Source organism: Colletotrichum phormii (genome assembly GCF_030913505.1).
Source record: "Colletotrichum phormii strain CBS 102054 chromosome Unknown BDP81scaffold_17, whole genome shotgun sequence".
NCBI classification, from domain to species: Eukaryota; Fungi; Ascomycota; class Sordariomycetes; order Glomerellales; family Glomerellaceae; genus Colletotrichum; species Colletotrichum phormii.
Window position 1 is genome coordinate 335404 of NW_026851459.1, and position 15823 is coordinate 351226.

The 15823-nt window shown below is 52.2% G+C and overlaps 3 protein-coding genes across 3 annotated transcripts; 2 read left to right on the forward strand and 1 right to left on the reverse strand.

Annotated features, from left to right (window-relative positions):
• Nucleotides 1-1382: 1382 nt before the first annotated feature.
• On the forward strand, nt 1383-2222 carry BDP81DRAFT_463299 (uncharacterized protein; the record flags this gene model as incomplete). Its single annotated transcript, XM_060594003.1, has 2 exons — nt 1383-2050; nt 2117-2222. 2 exons carry the CDS (start codon nt 1383-1385, stop codon nt 2220-2222), a joined length of 774 nt encoding a protein of 257 aa, XP_060442181.1.
• A 5485-nt stretch (nt 2223-7707) lies between these two features.
• BDP81DRAFT_68204 (RTA1 like protein) lies at nt 7708-9237 on the forward strand. The gene is made up of 3 exons (XM_060596146.1): nt 7708-8245; nt 8581-8991; nt 9057-9237. Exons 1-3 carry the CDS (start codon nt 7875-7877, stop codon nt 9199-9201), a joined length of 927 nt encoding a protein of 308 aa, XP_060442182.1. The 5' UTR covers nt 7708-7874; the 3' UTR covers nt 9202-9237.
• Nucleotides 9238-14117: 4880 nt separating this feature from the next.
• Nucleotides 14118-15516, reverse strand: BDP81DRAFT_396955 (uncharacterized protein; the record flags this gene model as incomplete). Its single annotated transcript, XM_060588257.1, has 3 exons — nt 14118-14600; nt 14705-14983; nt 15061-15516. The coding sequence occupies 3 exons, from the start codon at nt 15514-15516 to the stop codon at nt 14118-14120; spliced, it is 1218 nt and encodes a 405-aa protein (XP_060442183.1).
• Nucleotides 15517-15823: the final 307 nt, after the last annotated feature.

A 15823-nucleotide genomic window follows, 5' to 3' on the forward strand; every position in this document is an offset into this window, starting at 1 on the left:
CAAGTCCCGGGTACGGCAGCAAGGGCTTCGGCTCGCACAACTTCACACCTTTGCCAGCTGTACCGCGTACAAAGTCTCACCGAACCTTCCACTTGCCCAATCAGACATTCTATCCCTGTTACGATGAAATGTGCCACTTTCTGGCTCGCCTTCAAACATTGTTCCATGGTCCTTGATTGATTGACTCGTGCTGGGCAACCTTGCCTCCCAGGATCCTCGGGATCAGAGGAGGCACAGAGCGTTGGCCAATTCTGAAGGAGGACCCGAGATTGGCGAACCCGACCAAGAACAGCCTCTTTCACTCTTGTCACCGCCAATGTGCAAACGCTCATATGGTGAATAGGCATTGTCAGAATTGTCCAGCTGGACGTTCAATAGACGCTCACCATCTGTCACCTGGTGTTAGCGTCAGCGGCTTTCCTCCTGCAAGTGTGTGGATATATGCCTCTCTCTCCTTTTCGTTGGCGCAAGTGGCCATCGTACAATAAGTCCCGAGCGAAATTGCTGTGCTTCATTGCTTAACACGAACGGGGAAATTGAAAGAGGCGCCAGAGATAAAAATGAAGCTTAATGAAGCCCGGCGCACAATTCCAGCGGCTACCATTAAGCAATGGCGCCCTATCCGGTCGTGTTGTCGACCCTCAATAAGCGCTCGCAACTCATCTCTCTCCTTACCACAGACTACAGCCAAGCGAGAGACCACACCTACTGCAGTCCAGCAAATAAGGTGGCAACGGCGTTTTCTCTTCTGTTCTGCCGTTAATGTAGCGCTATGCAGATGGGATCTGACCCCGGCCTAGAGTCCCAGCGGAAAGGCCGGGGTGAAAACAAGGGTTCGTTGGCCGGCCTGGTCTGTACGGGCCAATTCGCCCAAGTGCTTTTTTGGTGCCATCCAACCTCTCCACCAAACCCCTGGATTAGCGTTCATGGGGCTGGATGTTAGCAGGCGTTGTGTAATTTCCCACTCTGTGTGCCTCGTTCCATGTCGCTCACTCGCTCTCACTTGCTGCTGCTGATGGGCGTTGGCGGAGTGCCTGGCGGAGGAAACGGGATGGGAGCTGACTGACTCTCTCTCACACCTTGTTCTCACTCTCACTCTCACTCGCTCATTCACACCGGGGAGAGGGGCCGTTTGAGTGAAGGACTCACACTTGTCCAACATGGCTATTAATATGCTGCCGTCCTCCCCGTTTGCTTCCGACCTCTTCTTTTCTTCCCTCTCCAGCCAAACAAGCCTCATCAATCTCAAGCATCCGCTTTTGACTCAACTTTGACTTCGGTCGTCCATTCTTTATCAAAGCTCTCTGCTTCAAAACACTCGCTATCTTAATCCAACAACTTCGTTTTCACGAAACCCCCCCCCCCCCCAATAACTCTTCAAAATGCGTTACGCTGTTGCTGCCCTCGCCCTCGCCGGTGCCGTCATGGCCACCGAAGAGCCCGCCTCCACCGTCTTCTCCACCAAGTACTTCACCATCACCTCCTGCGCTCCCGAGGTCACCAACTGCCCTGCCCGCAGCACCGTCGTCTCCTCCAGCGTCGAGGCCATGACCACCTCTACCATCTACGCCACTAAGGTTAGCACCGTTATCTCCTGCGCCCCCGAGATCACCAACTGCCCGGCCCACTCGACCGTGGTCGTTACCAAGACCGAGGCCATCTCCACCACTGTTTGCCCCGTTACTGAGACCGGAGTCAAGCCCAGCGCCACCGCCCCCGTCGTCGTTGTTCCTCCCCCCTCCGGCGGCAACGGCACCGTCCCCGCCGTTCCCAGCAACTCCGAGGCTGTTCCCCCCGCCAAGCCCACCACCGAGAGCGGTGCTAAGCCCGTCCCCGTCACCACCGGCGGCGTTGCTCCCTCCGTCTCTGTCCCCGCCACCCTGGCCACCAGCGCTGCTGCCACCTGCGGTGGTGTCTCCGTCAAGACCATCTCTACCAGCGTCACCACCGTTATCCCCACCGTCATCTACGAGACTGTCCAGGTCCCTTGCCCTACCCCCAGCAAGCCCTCTGCCACTATCCCTGGTGTCCCTACCGGTGGCAACGGAACGTGAGTATTCTCCCAATATCAAAACCTGAAGAGCCAAAAGAATCAAGAAACTAACTCTCTAATCAGTGCCCCTGCCCCCACCAAGACTCCCGTCACTGCCGGTGCCGCCGGCCTGACCGGCTCCGCCGTCCTGGCCGCCGTTGCCGGTGTTGCTGCCTTTGTCTTCGCATAAATTCCTTCTTCTGGACAACTCTTCTGAGGAAAAGCCAACCAAGGCTACGGCAGTTTACGATGAAATCTAACGGGTGTTCTTTTTGCTGGGGAGTCTTAAGAGGAAATGTAAAAAGAGCCCTCCTTTCTCTTTGTACATTGTATCTTAACGGAATGCAAAAATACCATTTGTACCTAATCTTCTAATTGTATTTGGGGGACGTCTGGGACTGAACAAAGGTGGGTCACCTTGCGATTGAGATATCGAGCGCGAGGGACTTTTACCTGGCTTATTCCCGACGACCTGGCTTTAACGACGAATTGTTTGGGGAAAGGACATGTTACCAAAGTGACAATTTGCAATGTGACTGCTGCTCAGAGTGATATCGTGGAGGGGGGGATGTTCCTCAAGTGAGGTGACATCCGCCCTACAGCGATCTTCACCGGACTTTTCGAAACCCTCACAATGGGAAATTGGACGCACCTATCCGCATTAATCACCATCCTTCATTCACTCCTCGACGGACGACTCCGACGGCACCGAAATCGTCAGCTCAGAACTATCCGTACTTTCGTACGCACCGAGCCGAAGAAAACCACGTCAGCAGACAAAATAAGCAAACCAATCGAAACGAAATCGATTGAACGTTCAGACGACTTTTCCTTTCCGGCCAAGACTTGGACGGATGTCTATGCAAGGAACAAGGAACAAGGAGGATCGCCCTGTCAAATGATCTTAACTACGCACCCCCCTCCCTCCTCATTCTCAGTGAGTGTGTGCCTCTCTCTCTCTCTCGTACAGGCACAGGGGTGTGGGAAAGAGAGAAAACGGCTCCTTACCCCACAGGATCAACTTTGAGGGACTTTCGGGAGATTACGATTTGGACGAAGGGGTGTGCGCGATTGGTTGGGCGGTACCCCGGTCGCAATTTGGACGAAACTCTCGGCTCCGCCCAATGGGATGAACGGCTTCCCGACGACTTCTCTTGAATGCGCGCTGTGTGCGTGCGTGCGTGTGTGTGTGTGTGTGTGTGTGTGTGTGTGTGTGTGTGTGTGTGTGTGTGTGTGTGTGTGTGTGTGTGTGTGTGTGTGTTCTGCACAATTTGTTCGGTTTCCTCTGCCTGTCATTATGCACATCATACGAATACAGCATACATGCGGTCAAGGTTCACCGAGATAACGGGAAGATGAGAGAGGAGAGGGGGAATATACATCCATGCGATGGGGTTTCGAAAAACAGTTCAGCCTGGCGCCGGAAAAGGAAGGCGACGGATGAATGGGTTTAGGAAGTTTTGAACCCATTCCCATTGATCACTCCCAAGGATTGCGAGGCGCAGTTCCGCCTTTCATCTCGGAGGATATTTTTTTATTCTTCTTTTTTTGGTCTTTCTTGAGCGTTGGAGACTTGTGGCTCTTCCCCCCCGCTCATGCAAAGCTGCAAATCTCCCACTTCCGCTTCTGTCATGCTGCGGGTACGAAGTATGCGTACTTTAGGGAAGTACGGGTACCTCTGCGGATACGTTATTTCTGCAATGTTCCCAGAGTCTGGGGAGATGAAGAGGTTTTGGGCGAGCTGTGGGGGTCGCTTTCGGTCTCTTCCGAGGAAGGGGGTCTCGGTCTCGTAGATCGACAGTTTCCGCCGTTTGCTTGTTGGTGCTGCCGTAATGATGATGGTTGGTGGTGGGGTGGTGTTTGGTGTTTCTCATCATTGACGGTGCGTATCTGGTCTTTGCAGTCTTTTCGCTGCTTTTCTGATGGCAAGTTATCATCTCACGTTACGTTACCAAGCTGTGATGTGATGGGCAATTTTGGCTCAAGGGGGATTTTCTTTCTTCTTGCTTGGGGCTCGGACTTTTGACGGTCATGATGACGCTTCCATCGTAGATCAAAACTCGCTTTTCTCTATTTGAACAGCTACATCCAGTCAGTTGGTCTCTGGCTTCCCCCACACCTTCCTTTGAGACGCAAAAGACAATGATTATGGAGCAAGTGTCATTCCATCATATCTCCGCGGTGACCTTCCAGCAGATCTAGTTCCTGCTCACTGTACCAACCCTCCCAGCTCTAGTCACTGAACAAGACGCGCAAAGTGGTTTGCTTGTGGGAAGACGGCCAACGTCACCTTTGCACCAATGTCGCAGGAACCAACCTCGGCTTTTTGCTGTCACATTCGATGATGCAAAAATATTGATGTGACCACCTTTCTTGACAGTGACGGCTTGCTTCCCGCGTGCCACTAAGCCGATATCTCACACAAGCAAGAGGCGATTTGGCGTCACGGGTTTCGTCACCGAATTAGCATTTCATTCCAGCTCGCAATACTCGGTGCAAAAAGTCTCGATGTCGCAGCATTGATCGAATGAGTTGATTTGGTATACATCTCTGCGGGTAATCCGCCCGAGCAGAGATACCAAGCTAGCTTGTCAATTCCATAAACATGCGCTGAGAAACGAGCGGGCAAGAAGGCTCGCTGAGGCCAGGACACATTCACATCTGTTGCGGGACGATTATCTCATGGTACGGCACGCCTACGAAATCTTTCTCATGTCTTGAATCCCATTCGTATTGCTTCCCGGGAAAAGGACTCGTATACTTGGGCCCATCATCCACTAGCCCCTGCTTCGGGGTTTTTTGGGAGTCTGTATGGTTCTCTAGACGGACTGGGCATACCATATGTGTCGGTTTCATCGTCATGTTGCGGACCTGGAGCCTACATGGCAAAGATATCATTGAGCTCTCGCATTCCATCTCGCAGAGCTAGCTCGCCAGACCATCTGGAGAAAGTTCCCTGTAAAGAAGACGCGCAGGAAAGTCACCTTTTCTCAGACCGTGTCATCTCAAACCCCATACAGAATCAAATTGAGACTTCAATTCCCTTCACGCAATTCCAACTGTTGGCTCAAATCGGCATGATTCCCTTCCAGCGGCTTCTCGAGTTGCAAGAAAGAGGACTTTGAAATTTTGTCTCTCTTAGATTCAGAATGGTTCACCCTCCTTCGGAATAGGGTAGCCTCCACGAAAGTGAACATGTTTGGAATAGAATACCGTTCCAACCCAACAGGGCTGCGGTTTGGCCAAACGACTCGAGACCCTTGTCTGCCAAGTCCATTCATAGTGCCAGGCCTAAAGATAGCCTTAGCCTCAAGGCGTATTGTCGTGTCATGTGGCCATTTCACAGCGTAGCTGCTGACTTATTCACAGTATCACTAAAATCTGATTGCCAGGAATCGACGACACTCGTCCTTGCGAACAATTTGTTTCAAGTAAGATACGTTTGAAGAGCGGCCTGTTGTTGTTTTTCCTCTCCCTCCCTTCCATTATATGAGTCGTTTCCTTCGGCTACGTCCGATGCTGCGCCAAGGTGCTTGTTTTTTTCGTATTGAGCACGGCCGCGTCGAGCTCTGCGTCCAAGTACAAGTGGGAGTGAACGTCGCACAACCAAGTTTGGCTCGAGCGTTGGTTGGCATTGCTCCCTTTCACATAAGGTACCTGGGCAAGACCATCCGCGCCGCCCCCTTGAGCCCTGTCCTTCCCTTCAACTTTCAAATACTGAAACAACTCACGTTAATCTCTGCCGTGATAATGAATAGCTATCGTCTTACTTGACTATGGATTTACGATCCGGTTTGGAGCAGGTGTCCGAGACAGAGGCTACAGTAAGACCGCCTCTGGCCAGAAGTCGTGTTGTTTGCTGCCTCGGGGACCTTTACCGTTTCGGAGACGGCTCCACTTACGTTGGTCCGGGACGGCAGTTCGAACACGGGCCGAAAAGGTGGTCGGCCCCAAAGCTTCGAGGATCCACTCTACGGCCGTGGATTGTACCCTATCAAATGGACGGCCCCAATCGACGTCCTGCAGCTGGTTCATGGGACTTAGTCATCATGGACAATAATGTTCGAAAGAGCAAGTTGCTCTGCAGTTGCAGGGCATGTACGAATAGCTGCAGTTCTTCAAGGGATCGGGTTCTCGCCTTGACGAAGCCGTTGGCAATTCTCCGACGGACGAGGTTCCACCTCCATTTTTCTTATTGAAGTAGAGCTGGCTAGGATAAAATTTCAGGTAAACACTGCGCTTTGTTGCGTTCGGCGTCCAACAGGGCATCGGAGCTTGTGTTGCCAACGGTACAACCCAACGCCGATGCCGACTCCGACACCCGGGGCTCAGGTCAACGAACGGCCGTGGGCTGAAGGCTCAGCCGTCAAGGTAGGATGTCAACCAACGCAATAACTTGAGAGATCATCTACCCAAAAAATTATCGGCAGCATCCAAAAGTCTGCCAAGAATCTTCAGTCTTGATACATTCATCGTCGATGACACGTCGACTTTTCGGGCCTCTTCATCCAACGTATGCAAGCGCCCCAGCCCTACAGCCTCGAATCATCCGACGTCCGTTATCAGCACCGCCAACCGGGAAAGGCCACGCGCATCATCTCATCGCCCTTCTCTCACCGAACACGTCGTCCCGACCCAATCGTCATCGAAAGTACCTTACACTAGGTACATAAACCTGTCATCCCGTCTCACTGGAACGGACGTTAGCTAACCTTAGCCCGGGATGGTCTCCACTCTTTCCGCTCGCACTCGGCACGCACAGATCAGGCCTGTCCTACCTCCGACCGCCGACTCTCACGGGTTCTCACCACCACTCAATTCTTTCCTTCTTCCACTCAGCTGAGAGATTGGAGCTCAAGGCCGGCCCCACTCCCGCACTCGCTTAATTCTAGTGTAGCCAAGCCAAGACAACCAAACAGCCAACACCCGCGATGATCGAAGCCCAGGCGTACCAGCCAACCAGTCAAGCCTTTTCCCACCACCGTCCGTCGTCCACTTCGTTACTGGGCCGTGAGAAAAGTGTCTTGCCTGGTGCGTGGTTCCAAAGGGAAGTGAAGCCTGATATGGAGGGTACACCAAGAAACGGGAACTGAAAACTGCCTATGCCGTTTGCGCCAACCAACCAGGGGCTATGGAATCAGCCTCCTGTTTGATTTTCCGTCCACATCGACCATCATCCTCCCTTGGCAGCCTAGTCGAGCCACCCGCCCGATGCGAGATGTCTCTGCCCTCCCGTCGATGCGGATGCGAGAGAATCTCAGGCGCTGCCATTCCCCTTCCCACGCGCCTGTCACCCGTAAGACTGGGCGTTCGTTCCCCACGTCTTACGCCTCTCTTTTCTTCCTTCTCCTCCAGCTAGTCTACATGAGCTTATTCCTGATCTCTACAAGTGTAAGAGAATGCGAGAGAGCCCTTGTTCCTGGTATCCGGTCACTAGCGGTGACGACCTATCCCGTTCGTTCACAGTTTGGGCTCCCGCTCAGCCCAGTAGCCCGGTCTAGCGAGTAGAGCGAAATGAGAAACCGGACTCCCTATCAAATGTCTCTCTCCCTGCAGAGAACCGTGTATATCATCTACCCTCTTCCCCGTGCTCGAAATGAAAGGTGAGATGTTTGCCTGTTGGTTCCCAAACAACCTTCGCCAGGCCCGAGCTCGAACAATCCGACTGTTTAAGACATCCCCTTAGTTCTCTGGCACGTAAACATAACGAGAGAAGAAAAGGAGCTTGACAACCGCCTGATTCTTTACTCTCCTCGACTACTCACGCGAACCATCCTCTTCTGCTTCTACCTTACCCCAAAACGAATCTCGGTCACCGAAACGAAGAACATCACCATCAACAATGGCCGGCCCCCCGCCCCCTCTCCCGCCCTACGTCGTAATCTTCGGCCCCAAATCAAACTGCACCCTCGACATCTGCCCCCTCGAGTACAGCCTGTACAAGTACCGCCCCAACCTCGCCGTCAACATCCTCTTCCTCGCACTCTTCGCCCTCGCCGGCGCCGTCCACGTTTTCCTCGGCATCAAGTGGCGCCAGTGGTGGTTCATGGCGTTCATGCTCGCCGGCTGCCTCAGCGAGATTGTCGGCTACGTGGGCCGCATCGTCATGTACAAGAACCCGTTCGAGTTCATCGCCTTTATGCTCCAGATCGTCTTCATCACCAGCGGGCCCGTCTACTACACCGCCGCCATCTATGTTACAATTTCAAAGGCGTAAGTTTTTCTGGTCTCTGTATCTCGGACTCCCGTTCAGGTTTCGCGCTCGTTGCTTTTCTTTGCATTTACATGGTTTCTTTTCTTTTTCACTCCACCCCGTGAGGGCTTATTGACAGCTGTCTCATCGTCGTAAACCCCCTTACCTTCTTACACAGCACGTCATCATCTAAGATCATGCGCATCTGAGTCCCTCTTTCCCGGCCAAAAAGCAAAACACAGTGGAGAGGGCGGACCGATATAACATCACATCCCTTCACCCAGAAACATCAAAAAAAAATTACTAAAAAACTACTAAAAAAAAACTAAAAAAAAACTGACTCAGCCACCCACAGCATCGAATCCTTCGCCCCGGAGCTCTCTCGCATCCCCACAAAGTACATCTACTGGCTCTTCATCTCCTTTGACGTCTTCTGCCTCACCCTCCAAGCCGCCGGCGGCGCACTGAGCACCACCTCCAGCGGCAGCTCCGACGTGGGCGTCGACCTCGCCATGGCCGGGCTCGTCATCCAGGTCATCGTCCTCGTTGCGTTCTGCTCGCTCTTTGCCGACTACATGATCCGCTACACGCGGTCCGACGTCGCGCGGCCGCTGACGCGGAGGGAGAAGACGTTTTTTGGGTTCCTGGCGCTGGCGATCGCGCTTATCCTCGCGCGGTGCGCGTACCGTGTCGATGAGCTGAGTGAAGGGTACTCGAATTCGGATAAGATTACGAATGAGGGGTTGTTTATTGGGTTGGAGGGAGTGTAAGTTCTTTTCCCCTATCGAAGCTGGCGTCTGGTGTCTTCTATACTGACATGTCTTTACTTAGACTCATCATCTGTGCCGTATTTGCGCTGTGTCTTGGACACCCTGGGCTTCTATTCGGCAAGCCCAAGGTTTCGAATGATGTGAGAAAGGAGTCGACTGTAGAGAGCGGAACCGAAAGTGCCGCGGCGGAAGTGGAGAAAAAGTGATTGAGATACCATTCTGCAGAGCGGCACTCTTGTTGACAGTGTACTTTCTCTTTGCGCCATTCTTTTTTCATTTATGTACACGTTGGTGAGCGGATATCAAAGCGCAGCTCTGTTGCTCTCATCTTGGTTGGTTGGGTCTCATTTCCTACGGCATTAGAAGCGATATCAGTATGACATGTACACATAGACACGGCGATTAACGACACTAAAGAACTGAACGCATTCATCCAAACAAACTTCTGAGTCATCAAGGAACATGCTGGATTGAAAACGACCTGAGCCCAGAAATTTATCTATCGACACACTTCAGTGCCTTCACATCAACGCCATTTGACAGCTCAATGTCAATAATATAATAAGGGTCTCATTAACGGTTGTGAGCGCTTTCGTCGCTGTGAAGGCTTGAAGTGCTACCCTGATAGAAACTCACGTTGTTCTAAGCAGTTCGCGCTGTCGGACCGGCTCGCTTCTGCTACCTACTTACGTTGTTGCCCGTCGCTGCGGTATTCAGGGTGCTAGGGACTCATCGATCGAAGACGTTCCGTTTGGCTATGTTGTCTTCCATAATTACTGCGTCACAACAGCCAGCGTCTTTGCAGGCAGGATTCAAGCGTGACTGTTGGTTCACGGGGTCGTATACGACAAATAGTGGTAGCAATTATCACTCGTCTGTTGGTGATCCTATTGCTTGTTCGTCTTGTTTTTCTATCTTACATTGTAGGCAGGAGTCGGTCGAAGTAGGTAGTGACGGCCTGGGTGGTTGCCCCACCTTTATCCGGCCGTGATGACTAAGCCAGTTGTCCCACTTCGCCCAGGGCAGGTGCCAGCCAGCCCATGGTACCTGCCTATTACTCCTTATCAGCCTTTGCTGTTCCAACAGTGACGTACGTTTTGTTGCTTGTCGGTGTCGTGCTAATACAGGATAGAAAACTCTGAAAACAATCCCGTCATGGCGGACATATTCTCAGACGAATAAGTCTCAACGAGGACTTGCTAGAAGATACGGCTAGTTGATAGACTGGTCGGCCTTAAAGATAGAATGACTGAGCCTTTGCGACGCCAGTAGTTCTATTGCCATCTGGATATCAACTAAAAGCAATTGTTGACCGGGGAGGCTGCCCTCGTCACTGTGGGATGAACAGAATCGAAGGTGGAATCGTTATCTAGGAATCACTCTTTTATCCTCCCAGTGAACCATCACCCAGAACCTCTTTCTGGGAAGGAGATGCTGAGGCTTAAGTCCCTTGGCTTCCTTGAGCCGACACTACCATCCCATTCATTTCAGAAAAGGCACCGGCAGTCAAACCGGATCTCTCTTTTCGTTGTCGACGAGTAGGAACTGGCGAGTTATTACCTTGAAATTGCTTGCTGTCTCAGTTATCAGAGCTTGAGATTCTCGCGGGGGAGCTTTCAATTGCACATCAATCTCGCGTACTACGTTGACCACATGTTGTCGACGACACCACGGATGGCAGCTATCTATGTGTTGCAACAGGGAAACTTCTGCACGAGAAATGAGACGAACGTGCATCCTCCGAGACTGTGTGCTAGTTCACAGGTGCCGGATGTCACCGATGGAAATGGGCCTGATACGGCTTAGAAAGGCTCTTGTTTCTCGTTCTCTTCGTTCTCTTCGAGCTGTCCAATTGGTCCGAGGCTTTGCGAAGCTCTTGAAGCTCCATGGAGACTTCAAGAAGTTCTGAAGATCGAATTTGCGTTAGTGTAGGATAATTCAGCTCGCAGAGCTCTACTAAGACATGTTGTCGAGAGTGCTACTTTCCATGAAAAGGAAGAGATTCATCCGAACACATCCTCCGTCAGTTTTCCTGGCGTATTCGTTGCATGTGCATATGCCAGAAAGTGACTGGAAGCTAAATGAGTATGATCGTTAGCTAGACACTAGAAGGTAAGTAGAGGTTCTTTAGCTGTACCTTATAATCAATTACTAGCTCTCCCAAGAGTTCGGTATAGTCTCGAGTCCTGAGAAGGATAAATAGGATATCGTGGCGTCGAGTTCTCTAGATTGACTCTAGCTGTGTATTTATAGAATTGAAGAGAAAGATCGTCTGTCTATCTCATCCTTCTCATTCATCCTTGGCTGCCTCAAGCCATACGGAAGCCACGAGGCACGACCAGTTCTATACGTACGCCTCGCACAATACCTTTTACACACATAGAGACGGACAATAAAACATGACCGGCAATCTATAGTGTGTCTTGGCAGAGAAAGAATGGCAGGACGGAAAAGGTGAGGGGAAGGTCTTTCTCCAAGGCTATAGAATACAGACCGCCCGCTATCCGTTCCAAAAACCGACCCGGTACTATAAACATGCTCCTCTCCGCTTTCCAAAACCCTTTTTCGTTCATCATTCGTCTCGAGCACTCTCAAAGCGGACCGAGGAAGATTATGGAAACGGACTCTGGGTTTCTACACCTCGTTTGTCAGCATCTTTCCTAAAGCGAAAGGTGAAACGGATCATTTGCAGGCGGGAGGGCAGACATCTTCACCAAAACGCCAAAAAGTGACTAGGTACTCTGGGAATGTCTAGTAGTTGTAAAAAATGCTTCAGACCTATTCGAAACCTCATTCTATATAATCTCTCATACCTTTGGCCGAGTTTCCGATGAAAAGCACCTCTATCTATGGGACAGCCCCTGATCTCTCTCTCTCTCTCTCTCTCGGGGAGAACACAACGTTTCTACCACCGTGAGGCGCAACGGCTCTGCATGCCTCGACCCATCAATAAACGGCCCATTAACTATCGCCCGCACACCTGCGGCTCTTACTGAACGTCGATAATAGTCAGTTCCAACCATGCCTTGGCCATACAGTCTTGCTAATCCCTCTAGACACCTTGGCATGACCCCTGCTCGTGACATTGTCGGGGTTGTTTTCTATAATGCCTACCCCTTCAACTTTGATACCGATCAACCTACGATGAGTCGTCTTCGACAAACAGTGGAGTGAAGGGGGCGATTGTGGTCGTGATGCCATGGGAATATCCACCCTCGGGTATAGAGCCATGGGACCCTTAGAATTCTCTGTCTCGTCACACCAATTTTCGTAACTGATATCTTCCCATTTTCTACTGTCCCTTATAAAAGCGCGATAGGCGGGAGGGCAGCGAACATGAGCTGGTCAGGATAGACACACCTAAACTTCAGGTCGATCTCTTGGAGGCCGGGGACCTGGCACGTTAGGTTCTTGCAAAAAGTCGGAAGCGCGCTATTTTAAGAAACTAAATATACCAAAAAGAAAGATCGCCCCGTTTCCCATCTAGCCTCCATTGCATTGGTATTCATACTGGAATACATACTCGGAAAAGCTTGTGAAAAGACGGTATACCTTAGCTCCTAAACCCACAACGAGCCTCGATAGCGTTGAACACGCGGACTTGCACCTATAACCAATTCCGCCCGGTTTGGCGATCCCATCGAAGTGAAACATACATGGGAACATCGTGGCGTGGATAAATCTTGAGTTCAGTGCGTCGCAACAACCCAATTTATACCTCTATCAAAATACCTGCCTGGACCCTCGGCACAAGGAAGATTATAGCTACGCAGCAGATAGCTCAGCTCCGCCGGATGGTGTGGACTGCCGCCGCGCTCCAGGTCAATGTTGCGTGGTTCTGTCAAAGGTTCGCTAATTCACATGACAAGACGTTGCTTCGCTCTCCCAACGGCCAACAAAGAAGAGCACACCCGAGTGGCATACCCGATAGCAAAGCCTCCGCTTGCCACTAAGGGTATCGGCGGCCAAGAACTCTGCATTGATGTATCTTCTGCCAGATGTACCCGTTTCTAGAGACCAAGCCTCCCCAGACCACCCAGACTAGGTTAGGTACCTTACCCAGATTCCTCATGCAAATAACCCAACATACCAGACTCAAGGCCAGTCCACTCACAAAATATAACATGATGAAACCCAGTCAAGACACTTGAACTAGTAATACTCCATTCGTTTTGGCCTAACCCATTCTGCCCGTACCAGCCTTTTACCGACCACCACGTCAATCACGCCGAGGCCAAGCGCGCCGATCCCCGAGAAAAAAGGACCTGGTCCACCCAGCCCCGTATCCGCTCCGATCACGGCCCCACCTAACTTCCAGCAAGCCCCGCTCCCACAGACCCCGCCGCTCCCCCTCACTTCCGTCCCCCGCACCGTTTCCGCCCCGTCACCAGCCCAACCTCCTAACCCCGACAGACTCCAAATCACGTTATCCATATGTCACAAGTAAGATCCAACATCATTGAATCTCATCACGCCCGACTCGATACATTGCCTCAAGCAGAGACTAACAATCAGGTACATCCTCGGGCCATGAAATCAAAGACGCAACTTTTCCATTCATGTAAGTAGCTAGACACAAAAAAAAAGTTTTGGCTTCGCCGGCATTTCAGCTCTAGCTCTAGCTCTAGCCTCCAACAACAAAATCAAAGCGCCCATAACGCCGTTTTCCTCATGCTGTAGATCTGCCAGCTTCCAACGTGAGGCAAAAAGCTGATAGCCCATATGATATGCGTCTCAGCTCGGGGGCAAAAAGTGAACGTCCCTTCCATCATGAGATGCGTACAAGTTGCCCAGCGATTACCCTCTGACAATAATCAAAACTCTCCTCCGTACCAAAGGGGAACTGATCTCGCCATGGGATATATATTCCAATCCCACTCCAGGTAGATATCAAGTCCCCCCTTCCCATCCCATCTCCTTTTCTGAACCATGATAATGGCGCAGTAATATCATCAACCCGTATGCTGCGACGAAACATCATGCAAACAAAATAAATAAAAAGTTCCGCCGCAAGACGCGGTCTCGACGATGAGTCGAACCGAACGATGCAATGCAAGTTTCCCAAAACACAACGCCTTTTCCCACTCCCAAATCCAGACATATAGATCGCCGACGGCGGCCGTCATGACGAAGTAGAAACGGGAGACGACGGACCCCTCGCCAGACTAAGCAGGCTGCTCACGATACCACCCGAAACAGCACTTGTCGGCTCCTCGTCGTTGTTGTTACCCCGGCCGGCTTTGAGGTCATCCATCTCCAGACGCGGCAGCACGCCGACCACGCTCCGAGGTTCCTTCTCTTCCTGCACCTGCTGCGTCGGCGTCGCCGATTCGGCCTCGTCAGTCTCCTGCTCTTGCTCGGGCTCGGTCTCCTCGACGACCTCCTCGGCCTCGTTCTCGGGAGGACCATCGCGGCTTGACGGCGGCTGCACCATGACCCTCGGCAGGGCCCTCTCCGTCGTCTGCGTCTGCGTCTTCGTCTCCTGCTGCTGTTGCTGCTGTCCCGGTCGCGGCTTCACCTGCAGCTTGTCAAGGGGTACGTTCTCCTGCCCCGTCTGGAGCTTGTAATTCGCGAGTCCGAGTTTCAATCGAAGGATCCGAGCTTTCTATATAACCGAAACACCAAAGTCAGCAATCACGTCTTCCAAGCATCTACCCAAAGGTATCATCCGGTACTGTAGAGTACCGCAATGGGAGAAATCAGTCGTACCTGTCGCGCCTCCTCGCGGGTCAATAACCTCCTCGGCCTCGGCGGCGGCAGGGTCCTAGCCTGCTCTGCATCGGGCTCGGTGAGGATGGTGGTGTTTTGAGACGTGTCCATGGCGGAGGTGTCGAACACGGCCGACGTGTCGGGGGACGCGGAGCGGGTTCGCGGTGTCTCGTGCCGCGACTCTTCCTGCCGTTCTGGCAGTTCGTCCTCGCCCTGCACCTCTGGTTCTGGTTGTTGTTCGCTGTGCTGTTTCTGCTCTTCTAGTTGTTCGTTCTGGCTCTGTCGGTAGTACGCGTATCAGTACACCGATTCCAACGCATACCTGTCAATTGATTTTTTGGGAGATATCTTCTCACCTCCATGGCGTCGGGCTCAACGTCCATCTCCATCTCCGTCGGTGCGGTCGCGGATGCAGAGGCAATAGCTGGAACTGATGAAGTAGCTTCAGGTGCCAATGCAAGTTCTCGTGCTGGTGCAGGTGCAACTACAGGTGCAGCAGATACGAGGGGTGCGGCGGCGGTGGTAGCATCAGCATCAGCATCAGTAGCAGTAGCAGTAGCAGTAGCAGTAGCAGAGGCGGGTTCCTGGCAATGCTTCTTCTTGGGAACGAGGGCGTTCTCGTCAAAGATGTCGACGGCGGCGATGGACCTCTTGAGATTGAGAGCCTTGATGGGACTCTGGCTCTTACGCGGCGATTGAGGACCGGCGCCCACCTTGGAGTGTTTGTGCAGCTTCGTGGGCGACGATATCGCGTTCACGTTCGCGTCCAGGGGCGCGAGGGCGCGTCTCTTTGCTGGTGATGAGGGGTCCATGATCTCTCTGTGTGTAGCGTGTGTTTGTGTTGATGGGTAAAGACCGTGTAGTATGTTTCCTTTTTTTTTCTTCAAATCTTCCTGCACCACCGTTGAAAGATTGGAAATGGTTTCCGAGGGGAAGGTTTTGGGGGAAGAAAGGGAGGGAGAGGGAGGGATGGGGGTCTGGATCCTCGCAGTGGTTGGATGGAGGTGGGTAGGTGTTTGGCGGGATTGGGAGCGTGTTGGTGTGGAGGAGGGGAGGGATGAGGAGGGTTGGAGAGAAGGCAGATCAGGTGCGTGTAAAGTACCTTTGCTACAAGCCCAA

What these genes read in the sequence shown, in the direction of transcription:
- BDP81DRAFT_68204 (XM_060596146.1), top strand. Translation starts at nt 7,875, where the DNA reads ATGGCCGGCCCCCCGCCCCCTCTCCCGCCCTACGTCGTAATCTTCGGC. An exon ending in TATGTTACAATTTCAAAGGC is followed by an intron (nt 8,246 to 8,580) that starts GTAAGTTTTTCT and finishes AGCCACCCACAG; the next exon opens with CATCGAATCCTTCGCCCCGG. An exon ending in TTTATTGGGTTGGAGGGAGT is followed by an intron (nt 8,992 to 9,056) that starts GTAAGTTCTTTT and finishes GTCTTTACTTAG; the next exon opens with ACTCATCATCTGTGCCGTAT.